Source organism: Perca flavescens, chromosome 8 (genome assembly GCF_004354835.1).
Source record: "Perca flavescens isolate YP-PL-M2 chromosome 8, PFLA_1.0, whole genome shotgun sequence".
In the NCBI taxonomy this organism is placed as follows: Eukaryota; Metazoa; Chordata; class Actinopteri; order Perciformes; family Percidae; genus Perca; species Perca flavescens.
The window spans coordinates 23,872,582-23,897,929 of record NC_041338.1 but is presented as its reverse complement, the minus strand read 5'-3'; the positions used below and the strand labels follow the sequence as shown (position 1 = coordinate 23,897,929).

At 40.3% G+C, this 25,348-nt stretch overlaps 2 protein-coding genes across 2 annotated transcripts in view; one reads left to right on the top strand and one right to left on the bottom strand.

The window, feature by feature from the left end:
- LOC114559735 (peroxisomal membrane protein 11A) overlaps positions 1–25,348 on the top strand; it is a 68,762-nt gene that overhangs the window by 8,272 nt on the left and 35,142 nt on the right. The window lies entirely within an intron of this gene.
- LOC114559734 (RNA polymerase II elongation factor ELL) lies at positions 534–25,296 on the bottom strand. Its single transcript, XM_028584550.1, has 12 exons — positions 25,127–25,296; positions 21,300–21,347; positions 10,260–10,387; positions 9,606–9,760; positions 6,926–7,167; positions 6,190–6,314; positions 4,484–4,598; positions 3,677–4,136; positions 3,107–3,170; positions 2,438–2,609; positions 2,286–2,330; positions 534–1,028 (listed from the first exon to the last, which is right to left on the bottom strand). Exons 1-12 carry the CDS (start codon positions 25,262–25,264, stop codon positions 918–920), a joined length of 1,803 nt encoding a protein of 600 aa, XP_028440351.1. The 5' UTR covers positions 25,265–25,296; the 3' UTR covers positions 534–917.

Genomic DNA, 25,348 nt, shown 5'->3' with positions numbered 1-25,348 from the left:
AGTAAACAAACCTATAACCAGAAGACTTGAGAGAGTTGATGATGAAAAGGCAGTTTGTGGTAGGCTACATGTGGGTGAAGTTGACACTAAATGTACACAAGCACTTTCATGGAACCAGCATTCCGGAACTGGGAGGAGTGGTTTTGTGGCATTCTAACATTTCTTAGAAATGACACAGGACATTGGCAGAATGCCACATGGTAAGATTCCTTATGATCAAAGTTTTGTATAGACGACAACATTTTGTTTGCATGTGGTCTGAAGGGAGATACATCGTTATTGGAGTGATCTTATTATTGTCATTGTGTGATCTTATTACTAATGAATAATTGATGTGATTGGATGTGTTGACTTTCTATCAGCAAATAACAAATAAACAGATTAATCTGTATGATAAATATAAAGACTTTAGTAGCATTTGTTTCCCTCTAAGATCTAAGATTGATTGTACCATCAATTTAAAACTTGTTCTTTTATATATATATATATATATATATATATATATATATATATATATATATATATAAATCAACACTTTTTTTTTTTTTCTGAGTCCTGACAAGATAAAGGATAGAATAATGCAATTGGGCAGAAAATGATCACATATGCTTTACATTTTAGAAAAATGTATTTGGCTTTCACTGTGTCATCGGACCATTTTACAGCAGAACAGAATCAAACCATTACAGCGATAATCATAGTTGAAAACCATAATGTTAAAGGGCAACATTTGATCACGAGTTGGTGGTCTCAGCCCACTTTTGAAAAATAACCTTGCTCCTCGATTCCATCAGCACTCGGAGGAGTAAAGTGAGTAGTGTTTCAGCGACTCCAGGATCCAGCTGGTCAGTCTTTGGGTCCATTAGGAGTCTTTTGGTCCAGTCATAGTACACCCTGTTGAGGGTAGAAGCCAGTTACTAGGAGAGTCCCTGTGCTCGGTCATAATCTGTGATCAGGCCTTTGATATGCGACAGTTTCTGATGGAGGTACTCGCATCGCTTCTTTTCTTCCCGATACCCAGGAAATTTCTGAAAAGAGAAAAAGGGGCACGAGAGAGCTTTCAGTAATGCATATCAAATATCCAACATGATGGGCCTCATGCGAGAACATTTTTGTATCCTCATCATAAACCTCTACATTTTTTTCCATGGGATTTGCTTGAGTGTTTTCAGTAGAATAATCAAAGCCACTACTTGCTATATGTGGCTAATTTTTCTGATACATTTGTAGGCATATTTCACTCACAAAAATGTTTAAATCTGTAAAAACTAATTTAGTTGTGTCAGTAGGCTAGTTATATAGGGACTATGCAATATTACTACAACTATTAAAGGAGAACTACGCCTATTTTTAAAATTCATACATGTTATTCCTATGGACTAAGACAGTCCAAAAATATTAGTAAACATGAACAACTCTCTCCCAAATATAAAAACTAGAGTTCTAATTTGTGATGTCATAAAGTATAAAGTCTGGAACTGCTCCATAAGCAATGAAATGGAAAGATGTCCTAGATGACACTGAGAGCACCTTAGTTCTATATCTATGGAGAGCACCCAGGGGAATGTTCTGAGAACATGGGTACATATTCTGTTTCAGAACTGAGAACACTACAAGAGGATACAGCTCTTTGGGTGTAAAAAAGAAAACAAAATCAGTCTCCCATGACATCACACGTTTGAGACTTACTTCTCTGGTTTCTGGCTTTGAGAGAGAGAGTATCTCATGTTCACAAATATTGATTAAACTTCCCTAGGCCATTGGAATACAGTATATTGGATTTTTCTAATTTAGGCGGTGTTCCCATTTAAAGTCATGCCAGAAATGAAGAAGGAATGAGTTGACATTAAGTTAACTAAAGTAAAACTGTCCATGACTAACATGGGAGGTGGTCCAGAGGACATGACATGATGGATCATGATCAATTTGACTACAGGTGATGTCAAACTGTCAGGTGCTTTAATGGAAAATGTTCCCCTAAACCGCAATCTGTACAAAAACCTTGACTGAGGCAAAATTTTCCGAGCAACTACTGAACTGTATAAATAGTTGTTTCAATATACTCATGCCAATAAAATCTAAACGCAAGTAAATTGGCAAGCCATGATGCACATCACACTAATAAGGTTAACAGAATATTAATACTACATAATGTTTTATATTCTTTATGTGGTAAATGCTACAAGTTCTCCTGACTGAATATGTTCTGATGAGTGTTCTTGCATGAGGCCCAGGGCTACAAGTGTTGCATTAAATGAGATAAAAAACATGTAAACAAGTCTTACTTTCTTATACTTTCGGTACTTTTGTAGTATTTGGTCCTCCATAAGCTGAAAAGATAAAAGAAATAGTGTTAGGGTGCCATGTATGTGATCAGTTCATTGTTTGGTGTCTCATCAGACACCGAGCTGTTAAAGGCTCCTGGTCCAGAAAGTACCTTGTACTCTTGTGTTCCCGGGGAGAGAGTGTTGATCTTTGAACCCAACTGAACAAACATCTCTGTGATAGCCCCAATCCGGTCATGAAGAGCTCTGTATTCATCGTACTCGGCACAGAAGTCGTCCTTATACTCTTGCCGCTGCTCCAGTGCCGTTATTGTGCTGTATTTTCTGGAGAAAAAATAAATAAAAATAAAGAGTTATTTCACAGCAGAAGTGCTCTTTTCAAACCAAGTTGTTTCCAATTCCTTCCAGTAGATGGCAGTGCAGAACAGTAGAGTGAGAAGCCTGACACGTCACTGATTTAACAGCATGATGTGTTGACCAGATGTATAAATGTAAGACATAAGATGTGTTTGCTTCAGTGAAGCTTTGTTACAGCTCATTTAGACATGTGTTTTACTTCCCTCTATTTATGTGAATGTTTTCAAGCTGATCCTAACACTTTTGGGACAGACTGGTTTCTTTTCTAAACAACTGTCGCTTACACTCTGAAACCTAAACTACTCAGTGACAGATATCAACAACAATGACTTATGAGTACCCGCTGATGTTGTGACAATTTTGGAATTGAAATTTGGATTTTATTCCTAAATCAAAAATCCCTTCTGAATCTAGGTTTATAACACGTAGCACAGCCAGGGGCAGAGTGTGTGTTTGAATCTTACATTAAATAGTCAGGCAGTTCCTCTGCTGAGGTTCGATTGACAGGTGTTTTCTCTCCCTCGTGGTCTGTAGGTAGGAAACGCACACACACATTGGAAAAAAAGGTTAAAGCAATCTGCCAATGCAAATGCGATAATGTGCCCATCATATCAAGGCTGATGGAATCATTTATCACTCCCTCCGATAAGAGATCTGATCCAAGGCAAGCAGTGACGTCTGCAGGCCACAGAGTAGGAGGCAATGCCGCCTGCTGACTCGCTCGACCGTAGGTCACCCAGCTGTTTCACAGTCAATCAACAGACTAAAGTGGGGAGTGAGGACTGCAGGGTGGAGAAAGTGCTATAGTCCTAACAACACTCACTTCTGTCTCAGATGAAAATATATGAATTGCTCCTTGTGGGCCTCGAGCAGCAACTATAACTCAATCCTGTGTTTTTTTTCCCCTTTTTGCTAAATGAAAGCTGATAATGTCATGGCCTGAACAAATAATATAAAACAGACTCCTGACAGCACAATTGGATACATGAAGTTTGACAAAACCTTACTGAGGAGATAGCTTCATGGCCATGTACCTTTGAGATTTTCTCTGTTTTGCTTCAGGTCTGGACTCGTCTCAATCCAGTCTGGTTTTAAGCGCTCTCGTTCTTTGTCTTTGTGCTTTTTGGACCTCTTCTTTTTATGTTGGCCGTTGGTGAATGGTTGGTCAGTGCAAATGGTATGTTGGTCAGTGTGTGGGGGCTTAGGGCTGGGTGCAGTAGGAGCTGGCTCTGTCCTCTCCAGTTTGGGAACATTAGATGAGCCGCTGAGTTTGTGTGGCGAGTACAGACCATTTGGGCTCCCCTGGAGATGATTGTTGGTTTTGTCAAACTCCAGTTTGATCTGTACTCTAGAGTTTCCATGACTTGAGGAGCTACGAGCCCCATTGGCGCCGTAGTCTCCATTAGACGGTGACTGCAGAGGCAAACACTGGTCTAATAGTCTTTGTTTTTTGGGGGTCTGACCGTTGGATGGGTCCGAGGGCAATGGGCGTTTCTAGTGAGAAAAACAGGGAACATAATGATTGATTTGCTTGAGATGTGCCAAAAGTGTCTGTATCACGTGCATAAATATATTCTTTTATTTAAAGGAATAGTTTGACATTTTGGGACATGTCACTCTCAGAGAAAAGTGTGGAAAAGCATATTTCCCAAATTGTTGAACTATTCCTCTAATTACAGTCAGGGCTATATTAAGTTTGAAGCTACTCAGTACACAAAGACATAGCAGTTTATCATATTTCCAGTACTGTGTATCTGCAAAAGAGGAAATACCCTATCTATTCTCAGTCTTATATGAAAGAAGAAGTAGCAGAACAGAACTCATTCAAGGTGAATAATTACCACGGAAAGATTCTTGGCAGGACTTAGATGTGAAGGAGAGTCCCCGGGAGTATTGTGGAATGAATGGTTGGACTGGGGACTCTTCAACTGGCTACTGTGGAGTGGTTGAAGTTTCCTGTAGAAAGATTGAGAACACAGCACCTTCAGTTGGACAGTAACTGCGAGGTAAATGGCCTGTAAAGCTAAACAGGAAGAGGCAGTATGTAGGTCATGAAGTTTGATTTGGCACATTTATGAGCAAGTGGATGAGCAATTATGATTTTAAGACAGCGGTGGTAGCTTTTCCACAGAAGAAATAATTATTGATATTACAAAACTATCAATCTTTTTTTAAATTTTAGCAAAGTGTTTTGCAAGTTCATGTGGTATGTTTTGTTTTATATCTCTGGTGATGCAATCTACAGGAGGCAAGCCTAAGACTAAACACAGTCCAGTGAGCAGAACAATAGCAGCAGATTTAACCTTTGTAGGACCAAACCCTCTTTTCTGTTAATCTGCTTCCTACAGCTCCTTCCTCAAACAGCTGCTACAACAAGTCACACCCCCAAGTGGATTCATGCCACCTTTTTAATGATATGGTCACTGTGAGTGGAGTTCAGAACCATTAAACAATAATGTCAATGAAATGACTGAAGTAAGAAGGCCAGGAATAAGAATATTCTACTCCAACAAATCTGGAGTTTACAGTATTTACAGGCTATTGCAATTTTATCACACTTGGCAAACAATTTGATGACTACAATTGTGAGCTTTTTACACTTAGCAGGGGTCGTGAACAGAGGGGGTTGTGCAATGAGCCAACTGGACTTGAGCTTTGTCCAAAACGCTCATGAAGCACATGGCCTGCATGTTTACTGGCAGCCAGAGGAAACATACAGCTCAGCCTTGCTGCTCTGAACCTTCCATGCTAATGCCATTTGGCAACATGGTGCAGGGAATATTTTCCTCTGCTTTGATGTGTCCATTAAGAGATTCATCAGTGCAGAGAAGTAGTCATTTAGAAGCTCCCCTTTCAGCATGATCACAGCAGACTTCTACATTAATTCAGTGGCCTTTCTGTATTAACGCCAGCACTGTCAAAACGTATTCGTCCCTAAGTCTTTACCCAAACGGGTCTTTAAAAGTTTGGCATGTAACAAGAACTTTAAGCAATAGTTTGACAATTTGGAAAATGCACTGATTTGCTTTCTTGCCAAGAGTTAGATGAAAAGATGCATACCACTGTCACGTGTGTAGGGTAAATATAGGGCTACAGCCAGCAGGCAATTAGCTTAGCTTCGCACAGAGATTGGAAACCGCTAGCCTGACTGGCTCTGTCCAAAGGTAACAAAATTATTATAAAGTTCAGTTTTTGTAGGGATAAAACTAACAAGATGTGTCAAGAATGCGTTTGTTATTAATGATAATGAGTGGACTTTAAAGGCGCTCAAAGGTTAATTTTGTTACCCCCATGCAGAGCCAGGCTAGCTGTTTCCTCCCATTTCCAGTCTGTATGCTAAGCTAACTGGCTGCTGGGCAGTAGCTGTATATTTAGTGTAGACATCATCGAGCTTCTCATCTACCTGGAGCACATTTCCCAAAATGTTGAACTTTTAAAAAGTAAACGGAACATTTTGTTACACATTTCCAATTCTCTCAATGGAATAAAAGACAAAAGATGTATTGTTATTGTAGATACAGTATATTATGACTAACTCAATACCAACCTGATCAGGAGCCTATGGATGAGTTGCTTCTCCTCCTCTAGATATCCAGGCCAGTCTCTTTGGACGTGTTTGTAGAGCTCATCCTTCAGAGAGTAGCTGTGGTCTTTAATGTTCAGTTTACCAACCTGAAAAAAAGACAATTCTCAATGTGACTAAATCAACAGAAAGAGGACAAAGTACAACAGGAAAAGAGGCCATCTGAGGTCTCAAAAGCACCAAACTGGCTTGTCGTAATTCCCTAAAATTTAAATAAAAGACCTGTTTGCGACTCCATCTGTATTTTTTAACAACTTAATCCTGCTTATACAAATCTAGACAAACCAACCACTTTCAATTGTGAAAGTAGTCAGATCCCAGCTGGAGACACCCCGCCCCTCTCCTGTCAAAACACAATCTTCTCCTCCAAAGATAATTAAAGCACAGCCCTAATTACAGCTACCAGCGGCGGCACAGTCTCCACTTGATGATTGCAGTGGGACACTTAAACATTGTGAACACAGGAAATATGCCTGAAATAATCTTACTGACATTACCTTTTTATAGCTGTACAGCAGTAGTCTGTTCATTAGTATAATCAGCAAAATAGCAAGTTAGGGAGTTATTTATGTTTGTAGTTTAAATCCTTGACCTGATAGAAACTAAATTTGTATTTATCACACTCAACAGTTTCTTTTACTTTCCATCTGAATATATTACGTCATTAGTCCACTGTGTTTACATGTGCCAGATGTCTCACCTCATCCAGCACTGAGGTCAGATCAGCCTTGTCCTTTGGACTGGCCCGCTCCCTCTCCAACCACAGTAGCAGCTCAGGTTTCCTGTAGGGCTTTAAGGCCAGGAGATGAACGATGCGATCCCTCAAGGGCCGGTGTGCCACAGGGCTGGGAACCAGGCTCCTCTTATTGCTGGGGGAGTGCTTGTTGCTGCTATCTGAGCCTGATACCAGACCCTGCTTCCTCTGGACCTTCACATACTTACCTAAGATCAAAACAAAGGGGCACACAGCAGATTTTCAATGCAGGATTTGTGGAAGGGGCAAGTTTTGTAATCAAAATCAGTAATCTAAAGCTGTTTTTGAATGGCCGTGCTGTACACAATATACAAAATACACACAATACACAAAACCAGAGAAGACCAACCAGATTGTAACTGATCTGATAACAGGATTCACATGCGTTGACAGTATCCTGTAATAGCACAGCCAACATATCATTCCTAATCCAGTCCTCAGGCCAGTTATACAAATCACACCCTGATTTTGAAAGAGAGGCCTGCACACGATAAATTTGATCTTTATTATATCGCTCTATTGTCATGCAATGTGCTTCATGCACACGCAACAGATACAGTAATGCAGCACTTTTTTCCCAACCTAAAAAGCTATTTACATACATAAATACATTGAACATGGGAATGTGTTCATGCACTTTTCTGTGTCTGTGTGCGGATGTGGTGTTGTTGCGATTGGAAAACAGTGAAAGGGGTTAACTGTAGGGTTAGCCTACTGCTGAGTAAACAGAAGAGCATAGAAACTAAAGCAACTAACACAGAGAAGCCCTTTCTTCCTGTTGCAATACTAATTCAGTTGAACCCAGGAAGGCAGTGCTTATAGATATCTGCAGATCTTAATCTCATTACAACCTTAAGCCATACTTTGAAGGTTTCTATAGGTCGAAGACTAACTGCAATTTCACAGGGACAGCATGGTAAAAGTATGTAGGCGTTTTTCAGTACAATAATACTTTTAAAACTGTGTACTTTCTAAAAGTTATTTTAGATTTCAGTTTTAGCAATATACAGTGTTCCTTGTAAGATTCAAACAGAGTCACTTTAAATCTACTTTGCAAAACACAACAGCCATGTAGGAGCTTGTTTCAACATCTACCTCAAACCAGGTCATGATGATTTCAAATATCCTTCCTGCACTGCAACAACCTGTACTGCCACATTTCAGACAAGCAGCAACTAGAACCATTGTTTAGTGGTGATAAATTAAATCAGCTTAAGAGGTTTTAACACTTAAGGAAGCTTTCGTGGAATGATACTTCCCATGATGACTGTGATGTCTCACTTAGGATAAATGACGCAGAGTTGTGGGCGTATTTATAAGCAATGACCAAACACTAAGAATAGCAACTGTTCGCAATCGTGTATCAATATTATAGAGGAAAAATAATTAGAAATGCGTAAGTACTGTAGGATGACCTCCAAACATATTTTATGTATTTTGAAAAACTTTTCCAAATTGTCCGACACCGGGTGTGCACACATTTCAGCTGCCAAATTGTCAGTGCCTTCTTTCCCCTGAATGCATCTGAACTTTAAATCATACATTATTATCTAAATGGTGGACATTTTTCTACTCTGCAACCTGTAATTGTGAGTTGGTATATGGACATTTTTTTCTAATGAGTATAGCATTACTGTACCATAAAAAGACAGTCACCACAAAACAACTGTGTGCTCTCCACTGCGTATGGCACTTACTGTGATCCATAACCCATTTACTGTATTTCTCTCTCTGGTGTCCACGAGGAGGGAACAACAGTAATGTTCTTGAAAGGTCATGTTCAAGTAAAATGGGATATCTTTTAACTCAATGTTTCTAACCAGGATCTCTCAGGTCTTTTCCAACATGTATTAGATGCATGCATGTGCCAGATTAAATGTAGTTTGTAAAAGCCTCTGGGAGGCTTCTACAGCAATTACCCTAAACATCATGCTGTAGCGTTGGTCTACACAGCGTGTTTCCATTCATAAAATATAATCTACACAAGCATTTAAACTCACACCTCACCTCTAAATATAATGAAGCCTCATGGCTAGATCATTTATAAAGTTGCAGCATGGTCAATTTAATCGACAACGACTCTAAAACCACGACTTGGGCAAAGAGAAGGCAGTGAATAAAGATAACTAATTGCAAGTAAAAGACCCTGCATGTTATGCCCAGATAATTCCAGGTTAAGCGTGGTCTATTCTTTACATGATATTTAGAAGTATTTAATAAAAAGAAAATGAATTAAACTCCAGTCAGTGTAATTACATTTTAGTGAAAAACTTCATCAGCATAAGACTTGTTAGCGCATACTTCTGGCAATCTCAATCACATTAATGGTGCTGGCAGGCAAGCTGGCATAGCGCCTGAACAATCTGGTCCAAATGAAAGGAAAATTACAAGACAGAGAGGCATCCCTCTCGCATGAATAATTGCAACGCAGCACTTTGATCAATTATGTGATAACTTCCACACCATATGGCAATTATCAGCAGGATGAAATTGTGAGAAGCAATGGTTTAGAAGCTTTCTGTGAACTTGAAATCTCTCTGGTTATCTCTCCTTGATGCCTACATGCTTAAAACAGAGGCTGGAAGATGCACCAAAATCTAGATTAAGCTATTAGGAAAAAGCTTACTTGGCCCCGGCTTGATCTCAATTGCTGAGCGGCTCCAGATGTCCTTCTCCACTTGAGACATGCGCTCCCGGGTCGTCTGGTAGGAATCATCTGTGGCACAAACTGTGATCTTGTCCTGAATGCTGCCCTGGCCCTCCAGGTGATCCCTGCCCTCCCTGTGTGGAGGAGAGAGAAGATTTTAGGAGAGTTCCAGCTTACAAATTCCCTGGCTCTGCTCAATGAACTGGCCACTTGTCAAACACAAGCATTAGAGATTCTCGCTGTCATAAAATAGTTTGTGATGTTGACACACACATAACTGGTTCTATGGCTTGTGCCTGCTTGCAAATTCTAGTCCTGTGTTATAAATCAGTTATAAAGACTTTGGAACTAATCTAACCTTTTAACTAACCCTTTGACACAAATGCATAGCCACAAACACTACCTCGCTGTTCTCAGTTGTTACTGGTCACACCTTTGAGGTCAGTTGTGGCATGGCGGCCTTTGGGTGTTACTGTAGTCTTGTTTTAATATAGCCTGACAGTGGTAGTGTCTGTTGTTGTAGTACTGAAGTGAGACACTGTTTGGTAAGACCCTGCGGTCTAAGTCTGACACCAAATTTACTACAAATTCCATTTGTGGTCGACTATGGAAAGAGTTATGTGTGCTACTTACCCTGAGACATACTGGTGAATGCAGTCAAAGCTGGACTGAGGCTTGTCTTTGCTGTCACTGGAAAGGTAGAACGAGAAGACTCTGAATCCATCAGGAGATTCAGGGGTTGGCGCTGGGATCTTTACGTACTGTCAAGACAAATAAACAAACAAAAAAACAATGAGTCTTCACTTGTGTTTACAAAACGTCAAGTCATGGTCATTTTGCTTTCACATTTATACAGCGTTCTCTAGCACACACTCACAAGCTTGAGTGTAGCTACTGTATTTGCAAGCATTGCTAATTTGAGTGGTGTGTTATGCAATAAGCATGCTTTATCTCTCCCAGAAGTAGCCTGATTCAATGTAATCTCAAAGTGAAAAAACATTGGATAAAGTAAATCAACAAAGCAGCTTTTAATGAAACTGATTAGAGCCATCTTGACTCACAATAAATGTGACCTAAATAATCTCCCACTTGGGCCAACCACAGAGGCTACATTGTACCTCCCAGGTCAGGGATGATGACCTGTAGCCAGTCAGGGGAGGAGCCCGTCTGAAAGGCAAAACATAACAATAGTATAGCGGGCAGCTTTTTCACGTAGACGATAACCTCCTCTGTCACAGACTGTCCGAGGCTCCCTAGCAACAAACAAGCCAACAGGGTGAAGTCGATCTCTGTCAGAAACCTGTTACATAAAATGACCCAAAAACCTACTTTCTCTAAGAGGACAGTTCAACATAGAAAGTCATTAACCAACAGGTAATACATCCTTTAAAACACATTTGGCAGCAACTCTCTTCTACACTGCCTGCAGCTGTGTTTCAGCCTGAAAATGGACAGTTTAGTACTTTTGTTGATAGAATGTCCTAGATTGAACAGAAGCCTTATTATTATCAACCGTCCATTACAAGCATGAATACGTGCTTACTGATGAGCAGTACTTAATGCGAGATGGCTGCAAGAGCTCAAATTTCCCCTCTCTTTTGCTTCTTTTTGAAGCAGACCTCGTGGTACCACCTCTGGCCAAAGCACACAGGCACGTTTTTACTGCAGGTCTCAAGAAAAACAAATTTCAGTCAGGTGGACTTGAAGCTGCCTCTTTAGTTATCAGTTGTAAGTGATTGATTATAAGCTGCCTGGATGAGAGCACAGTGTCCCTGGCTGATGTGGCAGCCAGGACTATAGCTGTCACAAATGCCCAGTCATGCAGCACGTAGCCAATGAACAGCTCCTCTCCTCAACACCCCTCCTCCTCCTAAAACCCAACGCATGCCATTCACCCCACCCCCATCAGCCTCCAGCTTTCCTTCATGTGCACAAGCCCACCCATGTCAACACAAAACGAAAAGCAGCCCACAAGGCCATGAACACTTCAGACACACAGCTGACCATTAATTCTGACCTATTTATGTCTGACCGTTCACATAAAGTGGTAGAGCGGAGCCCTGCATATGTCTGCTTTGGGTTTTACGCTAATTAAGGATGATCAACCAAAAAAGCATCAAAGTGAGCAGGGACAAGAGGCGAGCCATGTCCTCAGGACCTATTACTTTCAGAGAGTAAAGTAGTAGGAGCCTTGACCAAAATTAGAAGCAACAAGTCTCTAAAATGGGGTTACTGACGTAGAGAAAGGCATGTAGAAGAACTGCATTTGAATTCATTTTAAAATGAGTCCTGCTAAACAAAAGCTAGCTTGTGATGGGATTAGAGCGCACATTTACATTTAGCGTCGCAATAGTGCCACCACGTCCCCTCTTTCAATCGATGGCAGCAGTACGAGCCCCCTCCAGCCATGCATTAGATTTGCCTGTCAGCCCTGTCCATGCCACCGTGCACACTTTACATTCTAATTCTAATCAATGTCACTCAGGTCAGACTGTTCAGAGGTCGCCCCCGTTTTATTCACAGCTTCCTTCTCAAGCTACGTAACCATATGTCATTTAACCCATTAGTTCCCAGTTTCTGACTTCTTAAGAAGAGTCTGTCTATCTAACATGAGGCTCACAAATTTGCAGCCAAAAAAAGCTGAGACTCTAAACTTATACTTATAAAAATAGTTAGATATTTTTTTAGAAAATCCGAGCCGAGAGTTAGTTAGGAGGATTGATACGACTCTTATGTCTGAAACAAGCTACAGCCAGCAACCAATTAGCTTAGCTTAGCACAAAGACTGGAAACAGGGAAACGGCTAGCCTAGCACTGTATGCAGGTAACAAAATCTTCATACCATCTTATTTCATTCCACTTGGCCGTGGCTTAGTAGCATCACATTTCCTTTTATTATCAACCCCTAGCCACTTATTTCCAGTCAGAACTTAAGGCTGTAGCTGCAAATGTGTTCCAGTTTTCATTTGTAAGAGGAAGAATGCATTATTTCTTCTTTCAAAAGTTATATTGTTCCACTTTAATGGTCTGAATTCAATGGTGAAAACACTTAAAGTTCAAACCCATAATGTTTTATTAATTAAGATATCATTATTATACTGTCTCCATCTATAGGGCGGTGAAACACTAAAAATGGTGTGTGTATCATGGTTGTTTGACGTTCTCCTTATTCGGCTATTGAGTCTACTGTTTATTATCTTTATCACGTCAGGTAATAACATATTCACCATCATGTTATCTTGTCAGTCAATGACATTTTTGCTGCATACCAACAAGAGGAACCAACTCATCTACTTTGCTGTAGTCTGATGAACAAGAGGTTTACAGAATACAGCTTTGAACGGTGACAGCAGAATACACTAAACATCACAGCCAATTGATGCAGGTGGCCAATGTTATTAACATCCCACCCAGCCTGATGAAATTAACTCTGACTTTTCATGTGTTTAGTCAGTGACACTTGTGCCGACAGGTTTGTGATACTGAAGCTGCTGTCAGTCAAGTAGTAGGTGTAGATTTACATAGAGACGCTGAGTCATAGACATCTCCATAGCTTCGGTCAGATCCCCTGAGGGTGTGTGTGTGTGTGCGTGCCTGCGTGTGTTGTCGTTTTGTCTGTTTTTATGCTGGCACACTCCCACAGGGCACTCGCAAGGGAGTAAGGTCAGATATCTAGCTGATGGTTGGTCGGTTAAGGCTTGACGTTAACAGAGAGAGACTATTATCAGTCACCATGTACCCTCATCAATGAACAAACAAAAATACAAACAAAGACACTGAACTTACAACCCACAATTTAAACATAAGTATAATGGTAAGTTTATGAAGTTTCATTTAAGTTCACACAGGAGGGTTTTTAAAAGCTGTCAAACTGGCTAACAGAGTTCAGACACAGCTAATAACTGCTCATAGAAAGATACAGCACTCTTAAGGTCAGGACTGATGAGTCATGTATACACATCCATGTAAAAGACACATGACTCAGACTGCATTTTTATAAGCATTGTAACAACAAGTTGGTTTAAAGTGCATTTTTAACAGTTCGATGCTTACATTCAATTATATTTACGTCTGCATCAATACTTTAAGATGGTGATAATGTTTTAGCATTCTAGCTGAATACTGCTAATGACCCTTCACTTTGACTTAAAGAGACAAGTATGAAAAACACTAAGTTCTTTTAACTTAGAAAAATATTATGCCACTGTAATTATTAAAAAATGCACTTAAGATATTTATGTTTTCAGTGTAATTCAAATATTGCCTGATGTATAGTTAGAATTTACTATTCCTGCTTTAGGAGTTCTTAATAATTATGGAGATAAACATTATTTGTCCAGCTTAGAACCATGGGAAATAATTCATTAAATTGCTTATGCTCCATAGTATTCTAATTATAATTGTGTAAATCCTTTTCATCTGAGGATTAATACACTGAAGACAAAGCTTAATGGAGTAATATTATCATCAGGGTGCACTATTAACATGTGTCGGCTAAATAAAATTAAACGGCTTCACAAAAGAAACCCTGAGCAGTGAGAGCTGTGTGCAGTAACACCAACCGATATCATGATAGGAGCAAAGTTTAGCCGTTGGACAGTTACAGTCAGAGCAACCAAATGGCATCAGAACGGCAATCCTTAACACCATGTCAGTGCAGCCCCCCATGGGGCGTACGGGCTGATACAATAACTGCCTCTGTGGCCCCAGCCCAGCCACATCTGCTACTCCATGGCCTATGTGTTTGGAGATGTCAAATACTTTCAAGCTGTTGTAAGGTGTGAACTGGACTGGAACAGTAAATCTTGGCAGGGGGCTCAGCAGTTGAACAAGGACAAAGGACACCGTCGGTGATGTCCTTGTAAAACTTCATCTTGAACTCCCCGAGCATGTTTAAACTGCTCATCTTTGATGAGGTTAAACAGAGTTCCTAACCCTGCTATTTGGTGAGGAAGGAAAAAAATAGCTTCACTAAAGACATTTGCCTCAGTCCTGGGCTTTTGCAAGCCAAACATCTGCACAGAAAGATGAGAGGATAGTTTCTCTCTCGGTCTGTCCTTTTTCTTTGCAAGATGGCAAGGTTCCCAGCTCTGGTATTTGGCATGGCAAGAGTGAGATGGGAGCAGGCGCCTGGATATGTGATTTACTCAGAAGTCTTTGCCTCCTGCCCCTGTCTGTACTGACACTAGTTACCATTGTCTTCTCATATGAGCCTACTCAGCCATATCTGCTCCGTGAGCTGCCCGTCTTTTGTTCTATCTTCTTCCCCCACAAAGCTGAGTGCAATGGCCTGTCGGCCCGCCTGGATTATTCATGAACAGCGGGGACGTGTGGCTGTGTGTGGTTGGAGGGTAATGGGAGGGATTGGGGGTTTGGGTGTGTATGAAGGAGGGGAAGGGGTGGGTGGGTGGCGGTGGCTCCTAGAGCCAGTGCATGAGGGATGGTCCTAAATAGTCTTCCTTTAGGAATGTGACGAATAACTCAGCAGAGAAGAGGGGGATGGATCCTGGCTGGTGCAAGTGTATATGTTCCTCTTTATTTAGGTTTATATGTTAGTGCAGAGTTGACATAATACATCATATAATGGACTCCACAAGTTGAGGCATTGACGGTACTAAACATTCAACTGTCAGCCATGTTTCAGTGTCAGATTCAGACAAGCGCAGTGTCTCAGAGAAATGCAAGGGTCACATTAATTATTCATATTCACTGTACCCAAGCTATGTACAGTGGGATCAACAATTCCACTGCGACACATTTGTTTAAAACAAAACATGTGACATCACCTCGGTCTAAATCATGCTTTGAGTGAGCCTGGATGTGGTGGTTCCTGTGTTGTGGATCTATTCATCGAGGGGGGTTGGTAGAGACAGGAAAGCAAAAGAAGGGGGGTGGGGACTGACGGGAGTTAGTGTGGGGATGGGGATATGGGGATGGGCAACTGTCGAGCATCCCCCAAGGTACTGCCTGTTATGCCAAGCAGAATCAGTCTTTTTTCCAAGAGGCTGGGGCTAATCTGTCAACCTCAACAAACACTCTTCGTCTCCCTTCCCCCGACACTCCACCCCTCCTCACTGTAGGTGCCTTCCTCTTTATACACAGAGGGACAGAGGTTTTTAAAGCTTATGTTAAGTGTTAGGCCAATGCTTCCTCTATTTGCAATGTGTAAACAAAAACTACATTACAAAATTGCTCAGACTGTGTTTTTCTGTAAATGGATTTCCCCATCTAAACCTGGTCTAATTTGCATTAGATGGTGCCAGTGTTTGGAATTTAGAAAATTCCCTTTACCCGCTGGTTACTAGACCTCAGATGCACTGACACCAGTAATGTGTTTCCCTTGTTGATTCATAGCCTGTTTCACTGGAGCAATCCCACAAAGCAATTAGAGCGTTGCGCTATACTCCCATTACTGGACTTTTCTCTCCACGCAAGCAGGCAGCCTGTAATCCTTTAACAATTCACAGATTGTGCATTGGAAAGTATGTCCAAACCTGATTAACTTGCAGGAAAACTTGGAGAAAGATGGGGAATCCAAAACATGCACCGAGATGTGGTGTGATAGTGCGTTCCATTTGTACTCCAAGTCGGAAACACGGCCCCCTGACCTTGAATTTCCGAGCTCAGAACTCCGATAACCACAGAGTACCCCAAGCTCCAAATCCAACATGGATGCCCGTGCATCAACAGTTGTTTAAGCTGTAGTAACGTACAGTTATTAGCGCTTATGTCTTGTTTGTGTCTCACTAAATCAGTTGTACGCACAGTCCTGTCCAACTTTTATATGTGGACATGTGGTTACGCTGTTTTTATGCACAAAAAACGGCGTAATGCGTTGTTGTCAACTGGGATTGCTAACAATGGCTAACCTGGCTAGAGCTAATCCCACAACAAAAAAATCTGACTTGTGAATGGAACACATTCAACTCGGGTGTGACGTCATTCCCAGCTCTGGCTTCCGAGTTTCGAGGTAAATGGAACGCACTATAAAATCGGGTGGCATGGATTTAAGAAGTGAGCCAAATATTGCACTCAATTTGCTTGAAGTGTCAAACAAAAGTAACCTACAGATCTAAGAAATGAATTAATGGTAATTAGCTTCATGAGTTTAATACTATCCCCTTTGCTTATGAAAATATAATAGTAACAATAGAAAACTTCAAAATATATCTAGGCACACTTTGCTTTTTGTGGTGGAATTATAACTTACGTTTTTTTCCAGTTAAGTTTACCAAAAGACAGTCCTTTTTATGCAATGTGTATCTTCCACCACAAAACTAATAAGGATTATATAAGCCGGTTAAAGCTTTCTGTCTTTAGGTTAAGCGATAGCTTTTTTTGGTGTTGATTTCAAGCTCTTGGGGTTAAGCTTCCTCACTAATGCACACAACAACACTGCCCTTGCTTACTTGCTATGTTAGTGTTGCTCATATCCTGTTGTGCTGCATTTTTTAATCCAAGAACAAAATGTTTGTGATAAGACTCCTCAGAGGCCTGTCCCGACACTGTTATTGTCAACTTTGTTTTCTTTTTACAATACCAGAGGACTTTTTGGATGGTTAATAATCGACAGCTTTGCACAGTTGGATTGTAACCTTTATCATAAGTTACTTGGTAACTTTCTTATAATCATCTAAATATTTAAATATCTTAGTGATTCCTGGTTTAAACCTATTTATATGGCAAAAGTAGGCTTAGTTCTCTTAAAAGATGGATAAGATTTTGCAGAAATAGAACCATTGTGAAATATGTGAATATTATATAGCTACAGACTTTTCTGACAACACAATAAACAACAAAATTGACAGTTAAAATGTATTTAAGAGTTAACATCCTGATTGGACACAACCGCCAAGGATCTCCATATAAACATTTTTAGTAAATAAGAGCACCACTCTGCCATCAGTTACACACAGCACAATTAGCATTATATTTAGATATTTATATATTAGACTTTGCCATTTTTATTGTTTTGATTCTTGTCAGCTGATACCTATATAGCCTGTGGTTGTAAAAAAGCACACATAAGCTCTACTGCCCAAACATTTATCAGTTTAAAACATCACATTGTCTGTTGCATTTCCTCATGAAACAGCATCTCCATTTCCTTTTTGTTGCCTTTTTATTTAATAATATTTTATGGTTGAATCTTTTAAGGCTTTGCTTTCTGAGTTTTTGGATATCGATCCTGTTACTTAACAACCAATCAAACACTATTTAAATTAGCATATTTCCTCAGTCACTTTTTTGAAAGCTGCCTGTGTTATTGTGAGTTTTTTCTCGCTGCTATTTCCAGTTTCCCAGGGTGTCTTCCTAATGGTACCAGATTAGCTTGGAATGTAAACAAACAACATAAAGCCACAACAAGAACCACAACTCTGCATGTGCTTCACTGTGTTTCTAATTCTGGCATATTCTATACACCATATTTTTTATAAATACTGCCACCTTTAGTCACACTGCATGCACAGTTTGTGCCAATGATTTCTGATCTTTTACAGCACTTTTGTAACCATAAAATACTGCCACAGTCCCCAGGGCATCCTTCGAAATTCCTCATTTGAAGCAAAAAACTGAGTAATGACAGAGGAGTTAACTAAAGAAAAGTCCTCTTTAAATGCAGGATCTCATGAGGCTGGTTCCTAAAATATACTGTATGATCCAAAGATCCTAAGGCCAACTAGCTCTGCATAAACACAGTGGGCCTCAGACGAGCGAGAACACAGAGACTTTTGCCTCGCTTAACACATCTGGATGAATAGAGCGGCGTGTGCCCTTTCAGAAACACGTGGGACAACTCTCCCTCTCACTGCTATGCCACTGGGAGAGGACGGCTCTCAAACCACATTCCTGTTATTGTTATTCTAATTAGCTTCCAGAAAAAAAAAGATGTGTACATACACACTCACACACTGCAAAATCTTATTTGCAGTGCGAGCGGGAGGCGAAGCAAAGCGGCGTGATGGCGGGGGGTAGACTCGGAGCAGCCGCGTGTGAGATAGAGGCCCTGATGTCTCCCAAGGACTCAGCCAAGGCATGGGGTGAAATGGCAAAATAATCAAGAGGGCCGGCAGGGGGGAGCCCAGGGGAAGCTCAGCCTTCACACGCAGTCGTCATGAGAATATCTTTAAGAGCCCCTCTACATTCCCCTCATCCCAACACCGTTACCTTTATGTGACAGCTGTGCACATAAGTACAGACAGGGCCATAAACAAAAATAATTACTCTGGCAACTGCAATTCAACATTTATGAACTGAGGAGGAAATGAAACCGATGTCACACCTGACACAGCACAGAGTATAAAAATGTAATGTCCACGTTTCCTACGGCAATATTACACTCATAAAGGTTATAATTCAGTGATACACAATAATACTGAACCAGTCAATGGTATATGCCACAGCTTTGCAATGTAATAGGTGAGAGACAGTGCTCACTAACCCATACAGAAGTGTGAGTGGAAACATCAAGAAGTATGTGAAGCATGTGCTTTTAAATAACAAGCACTGTAGCAATGGGAACAACACATTTCTATCAATATGCACCCTGCAGCCTGGATCTAATAAATAAGAACTAAACGCAAGCTTCATTCTCACTAAATGGATATAGATCATGCCAACAAGCAGACGGTGTTGCCAGCCATTGAAAATAAGCACTTGGATGTGAAATTCCTGGCCATGGGAACTCAGACCAACTCTGAATATATTCCTTAATCCCTGCTGATTATTTCAAAGTAATCCAGAAATCTAATTTATTTTCAATTTCCATCTTTTAGGAAATGTGAAAAATGTCTACTGCTCTTATTTCTTTATAGTTGCAACACAGTCTCCACTTTGTTTTATTTTCTTTCACTGCTCCAGACACTAGTTATGTATCAAAACCATTCAGTTTTAGTTTAATTTCCTCCAATATCATCCAGTTTTAGTCTGTTTATACCTCATATAGGCAAGTAAAAATAGCAGATTTATTTATTGTAATGTGTGAGTTTCACAGTCGCCTTGAACACTAGTTTCAGGGGCATCTGAGAGTGTGTGTCTTTCATTGCATGATTACAAGCTTGGCAGACAATTTACAATAGTAGGGCTAAATGCCGCAGGGTCAAAGAGAAAGGCAGCCGAAAAACCTCAGCGTGCTATTTCTCGATAGGAGCTTTGGCCCCTGATACCGCTGTGCCCTGGAGTGAAGCCAGGACAGTGATTTGAAGAATTCCTCTGGTTTTTGTGGCCCTGGAAGTGCCCATTTACAGGAAGTGTGACATGAGCCAGTGAGGACAAAGATCAGAGAGAAGCAGTCGTGGCTTGCGTGATGGAGCTGTACAGCTGGCAACTGTCAGTGGACACAAATCTCCTCACTCGCCACACATGACCTCTTGAAGCTCGTGCTGCTTTTGGGGAAGGGATGAACTCCAGCAAATGCGTATCCAGCAAATACAAATCTGTGATGCTTGAAAACCTCCAACCTGGAGACACAGATACTGGTTATCCTCTCGGTCTGTTGTTTGCCAGACTGCCATGTTCACCAACATCCTCCCCCCACTAACGGCTTAATCTGGCCTCCCCCACCACCACCAATGGTTGCAGCTACCTCATTAATGCCCAATCGTCCAGCTCTGGAACTATTGTCAGAGGGGGAGGGAGCCCGTGCTTGAATTCCGCAAAGCAATTTGAATATGTAATGTTCCAACCGAGATATAATCACCAAATCCTATTCAGTGATTAAAGAACACTTAAATTGCACTCACTTAACATTTCTTCACAGAAAGACTCTTATAAGGAAGTTAATCTGCAGCTCATTTTACAGATGTTTCATTACATGTTTACATATATTATTTGTGTTTTGGTCATATTTTGCGCCCTGCCTAGATAAAAATTCCACCGCTCATGTATCATTCCCATATTTCAAATCTTTCATGTCTGCACTGTAGACAACAGGCATGGAGAGACGGGGGCTCCCTGGAGTTCGCCCACCCCCCTACCTCCTCCCACTCCCTGAACAAAGCCTCCCCAGTTGCAAGCCTGACCCAGTAACCTGGCTAGTAGCCTGGGGGTATAGCGTACCCTGTTTTAGGGCTTCCAGGGTCCGTGTGGGCACACAGGGCCGGCATTTGTGTACAGAGCAAAGTCACTTTCGTCAATGCAATCGGCTCTAGCAGGGATTAGAACAGCTCCTTTTAGACAGGGCCGATTGTGTGGTAAATATGTAGTAGCCTAGCAGGTAGAGCCAGAGAGGGTGTAATAGTGGCCCGGCTAATCTGGCCAGACACAGGCATCTTTCTTTACAGACGCTTCACAGGAATGCCCTCTTGCTTTCAGTGCCAAGTATTTTTGTATATTATGTACTTTGTCTCTGCATACATGTAGTCCAGGATATTTGAAACAACATAGTATAACTGAGCAAATGAATGACACCTTTCCCTCATGCTTTGGGCTCTGGTGCATTCAAATCCGCCATATTCTACTCGTTGATCATTGGATGAAGAAAGAAAACAGTCCAAATGAATGACAGTCGGTGGATTTTTTACCTCTTTGTGGATGCATGCAATTGCTTATTGAATGCTTAAGAATCAAATAAGATGTGCAGAGGTACTGTCACAAGTGTGCTCCACAGCAAATCAGAACTAATTAGAGCATTCAATTTCTGAGGCATTAGGGAGAGTATGCAAAATATCTTACCCCCTGGCTCCCCTTGAAGCAAATCGCTGGCTGATTTGATAGTGATGCCTGAGGAGAGAGAGAGAGAGAGAGAGAGAGAGAGAAAACCAAGAAAGTGGTCACTGATTCAGGAATCATGTAAAATCTAATGGACAGCTCATACATTATGAGTGAAAATACATTGCCATTGTTCCCACTCTGCTTAGTGGATTTCTCTAGATAAGAGCAGTCTGGCTTGATGAGACAAGGCTTGGTAAACTTTCCTCATTAATTGCCAAAACATTGCCATAATTTCCATTTCCATCATTAAGTCTACAGTTCAGGTGTTTCTGGCCCTAATCTTTAGAGGAATGCGTGTGATTAATCAATCTATAGTCTACAGAAAATGTTGCTTGTGGCATGTTTGTGTGTTTCAGCGGATTCCCCTTCTAAATGGTTAGAAAAATAAAAGCTGCAACAAATTCGAGAGGAAAGACAAAGCTACTTCTGAAACCAATTATACTTTTTTTTTTTATGTACTTTTAATCAGCCCTACATACTGTACTGATCTCCAAGACCACGGTGTACCTGGCATAAGCTCCAGGACATAATATTGTCTCTTTCCCCCGACCGATAAAGAAATATTAAAATCATAAAAAATATCTGCCTTTGAGGCAACATGATACACAATTAATAGATGGAGACAATTATCTGTGAAGTACAGCTGTGCCGTGATGGACAGCGCTCTTAATTTATTATTAATGGTTTGGGGAAATGTCTTCCCTATTGTAGAGTATTGTTGTGATTTTCTTCATCATCTGTTAGCTTTTAATATTAAATGGGAATAATAAATATTAAAGCACATAATGTTTGTGACAACACAGCCGTAGGGCTAAATCAGAAGTTATGTTATCAGAATTTATCACAAGTGAAAAATAAAGCGGCTTATTTTTTTATATGATCATTTTAAATATGACAATACATTATTAATATTTTGTATTTATTGAAGCTGAAACAATTAGCCAATTTATTTGTACCACTTTCTAATGGGGCACCTTTTATGAAGGCTCTATAAGTTGTAACTAGCAGCTTTATAAAAGATTAGTTATTAGCCATTAATAAGAATTTCATTTTTGGTGTTGCCATGTTGTGAAAAATCCCTTTCCCTATCTTGTTAGAGAGTGAGAGACCCGTGAGTTCCTATTAATGAATTACCAACATTTATAACTGCATTATAACAGAAACAATAGTATATAAATAATAGAAATGATAAACACCAGCCAAAGGGATTTTTAACAACCTGGCAACCCAAGAGTTGGATGGAGCCATTACTTAGGCCTACAATAATAAAATCTTATATTATTATTATAAAATCTCTATTAGAAAGTGATACAGATTAATGAATTACAGGATCAACAGAAAATAAATCAGCTATTTATTTTTTTAAATTGATGAATCATTTAAGTAATTTATTAAGTAAAATAAAAAACTGATGCCTCTATATGAACTACATAGGCAAATGAGACCATCAGCGAGAAGACTGGCTATGTCTATAAAAGGTATTCTTAAAGCCTGCCCCCGGGTCCTATTCCCCGCGAATCAGACGAAAAGATTTACAGCACGCACACCAGAAGACATTTTCCCAGGCAATGCTTGGTAGTGAGTAGTATGTTAGCCAGTTAAAAGGAAGCAGGAGAAGATATTTCTTTGGAGAATTATTTATTTTTGATGTTAAATGCTGGGGCAAATAGAAAATAATTGACTGAAGAATATAAGAAAGCTAAAACGAACATTGATAGAGCACAGGGTGAAAACACAAGTCAACCTTGCCCTCTTCTTCCTAGACCAGGTATGTAATATGTCTATTTAATACATTGTGTAACATGGTTTTATATAAATATATGAATTTACAGTGGTGGCAATAAAAAAGTTGACTTTGTTTCACCATCGTCATATCACAGTTATTAATCTTACATAGCCATAGACATTACCTCATCGCTTTGCATCCTCCAAAAAGGAAAATCTTAATAAAATATAAGTTGCATCTTGCTTTCACACACTTCATACGCTAGCCAGATCAAGATCTTCACAACACGAGGGGGTGGTGCACATGGAAAACACTAGGCTACCGCTTTTGTAGCCTAGTGTTAGAGGCCACCAAAATCAACGCAAAATGAAAGTTCCTTGTAGTTACTTTAAGCTAGTGCCCCAAATTCACTGGTCCTGACTTCTTAAATGTGAATATTTGTTGGTTTTTTAAATCTGCCACAATAGTATATTGAATATCTTTGGGTTTTGGACTGTTGGTTGGACAAAACAAGAAGTATGAAGGGAAGAATTTTAGTTTTGAAATTGTGAAACCATTAGTTGATCAACAGAAAGTTGAACTATTTTGTTAATCAATTGATTAAATTCTTTTTTTTTTTGGAAAAGTGGCAAAGTTTCACTGGTTCTGACATGTAAACAATGAATATTTGTCTTCTATGAAATTAAATTGAATATATTTGATATGTGTGTGATTGTGGTTGTTTCTGTATTTTCTGAGACCATTTCATAGACCAAACAATTAGGCATTGGAAGATAAATATAGATAAATCATTAGTTGCAGCCCTAATTTGATATAAAGGCTCTTTTCATTTTAGGTTTACCAAGCCCACTTACTCACCCACAACACAGACATGAAAATCATAAATAAATCAGATCTAATAACTGGAACTTTTTCAGGTTGAGGTTCCTGAGAATAAAATCTTCCACACCACAGTGGGAGACCAGCGGTCTAAAACCGTATTTTCTGGGGTGGTCTTTTTGACTTGGAGAAGTTTTGCAGTAACTTCTCCTGCCTGCCTGCTTTGGCCTGGAGGAAGCTGTCAGGCTGTATGAGCTCTGGAGTTTACTCCGCTTCACGGACCAATGAGCTCCAGAGCTGGGCGGGCTTCCAGGCGTGTAAAGGGCAAAAAACAATAATACACAAGAGCCCAGCGACAAGTTGTCGAGCACTGCCACCAAGCCCACTGCGGACTAGATGGGTCCCACATCCAGGTCTAGTTTTACTGTGGCCCAGACACACGCAAATATAGGCTACTTCTAGTTTTGAACCCAAAACAAATGAACCTCCAACTGAAATCATAACTGTGGGACTAACCGTTTTATCAAGCATTGCTCTGGGAAACACCATTTGGATAGACTAAATTATCTCGGTCTTATCTAATGGACCATAAAAGCAATAAAACAGTCTCCCGATTCAGAGTCGAATTTGCTTGATAGCTTGTTCATTAATTTATTCCCGAGATTTATTCCTTTTTTTTTCATTTAATGACTGACACTCATCTGTGTTCGCTCCTAATAATCAATTTCAGATGTAATGTATGTAAAAGCAGAGAAAACAGCAGACTTTTAAAGATCAAGGCATAATCACAAACCTCTGTCATATGTGAACTTTAATGCCTTTAGATTTTTCGGGACATGACGCTTTGGTAAACAAGCAGACATGCACAATTGAAAATAGCCTGAGCCTCCCCATTTTTGCACATTTTAGTCAAGGCTTATGGGGGAATTTAATGAAATCCCTTCATTCTTAAGCCTATTGAATTGCCTGTTATTGTGATCACAATTAATCAAGCTTAGCCTTCTACTGTATAACAGCCAAAATAAACCAACATTTATCAGCCACCAACGTTTCTGTCGATGAGATTTGAGCTGCTGCACTATTTTAACTTTAGGCTACTTCTTCTACAAAAAGAGAAGGACACGCTGTGTTTCCCAATGATTATACAGTTCCCTGAGTTGGGAGGCGATTTGAGAAAATGAAAATATAGCTAAAAAAACACACACACAAAAGCTCCAAAGTTCAACTCGATAATTTGTCTTACCTTCAGGTTCTGGTAGGCTTCGAGGGTCCGGATGGCAGTGTCAGTGAGTTTGACGTGATAAATAGTTTGATTCGGGGTGTTTTTGTTGATTTTGCCACAGGAGAGCCCATACCGATGCTCCTGTCTCAGCGCTGCCATTTCTACAACTGAAGACTATTGGCGACATACTGCCTGCAACGTCACGGAGGAGAGAGGCTGTGGGCGGGGGCTCTCTCTCTCTCT

Coding starts and splice junctions, on each gene's coding strand:
- LOC114559734 (XM_028584550.1), bottom strand. CDS start 25,264: ATGGCAGCGCTGAGACAGGAGCATCGGTATGGGCTCTCCTGTGGCAAA. Junction 10,388..21,299: donor GCTTCAAGGGGAGCCAGGGG/GTAAGATATTTT, acceptor TTGTCTTGACAG/TACGTAAAGATCCCAGCGCC. Junction 2,610..3,106: donor GAACTGCCTGACTATTTAAT/GTAAGATTCAAA, acceptor TTTTTTCTCCAG/AAAATACAGCACAATAACGG.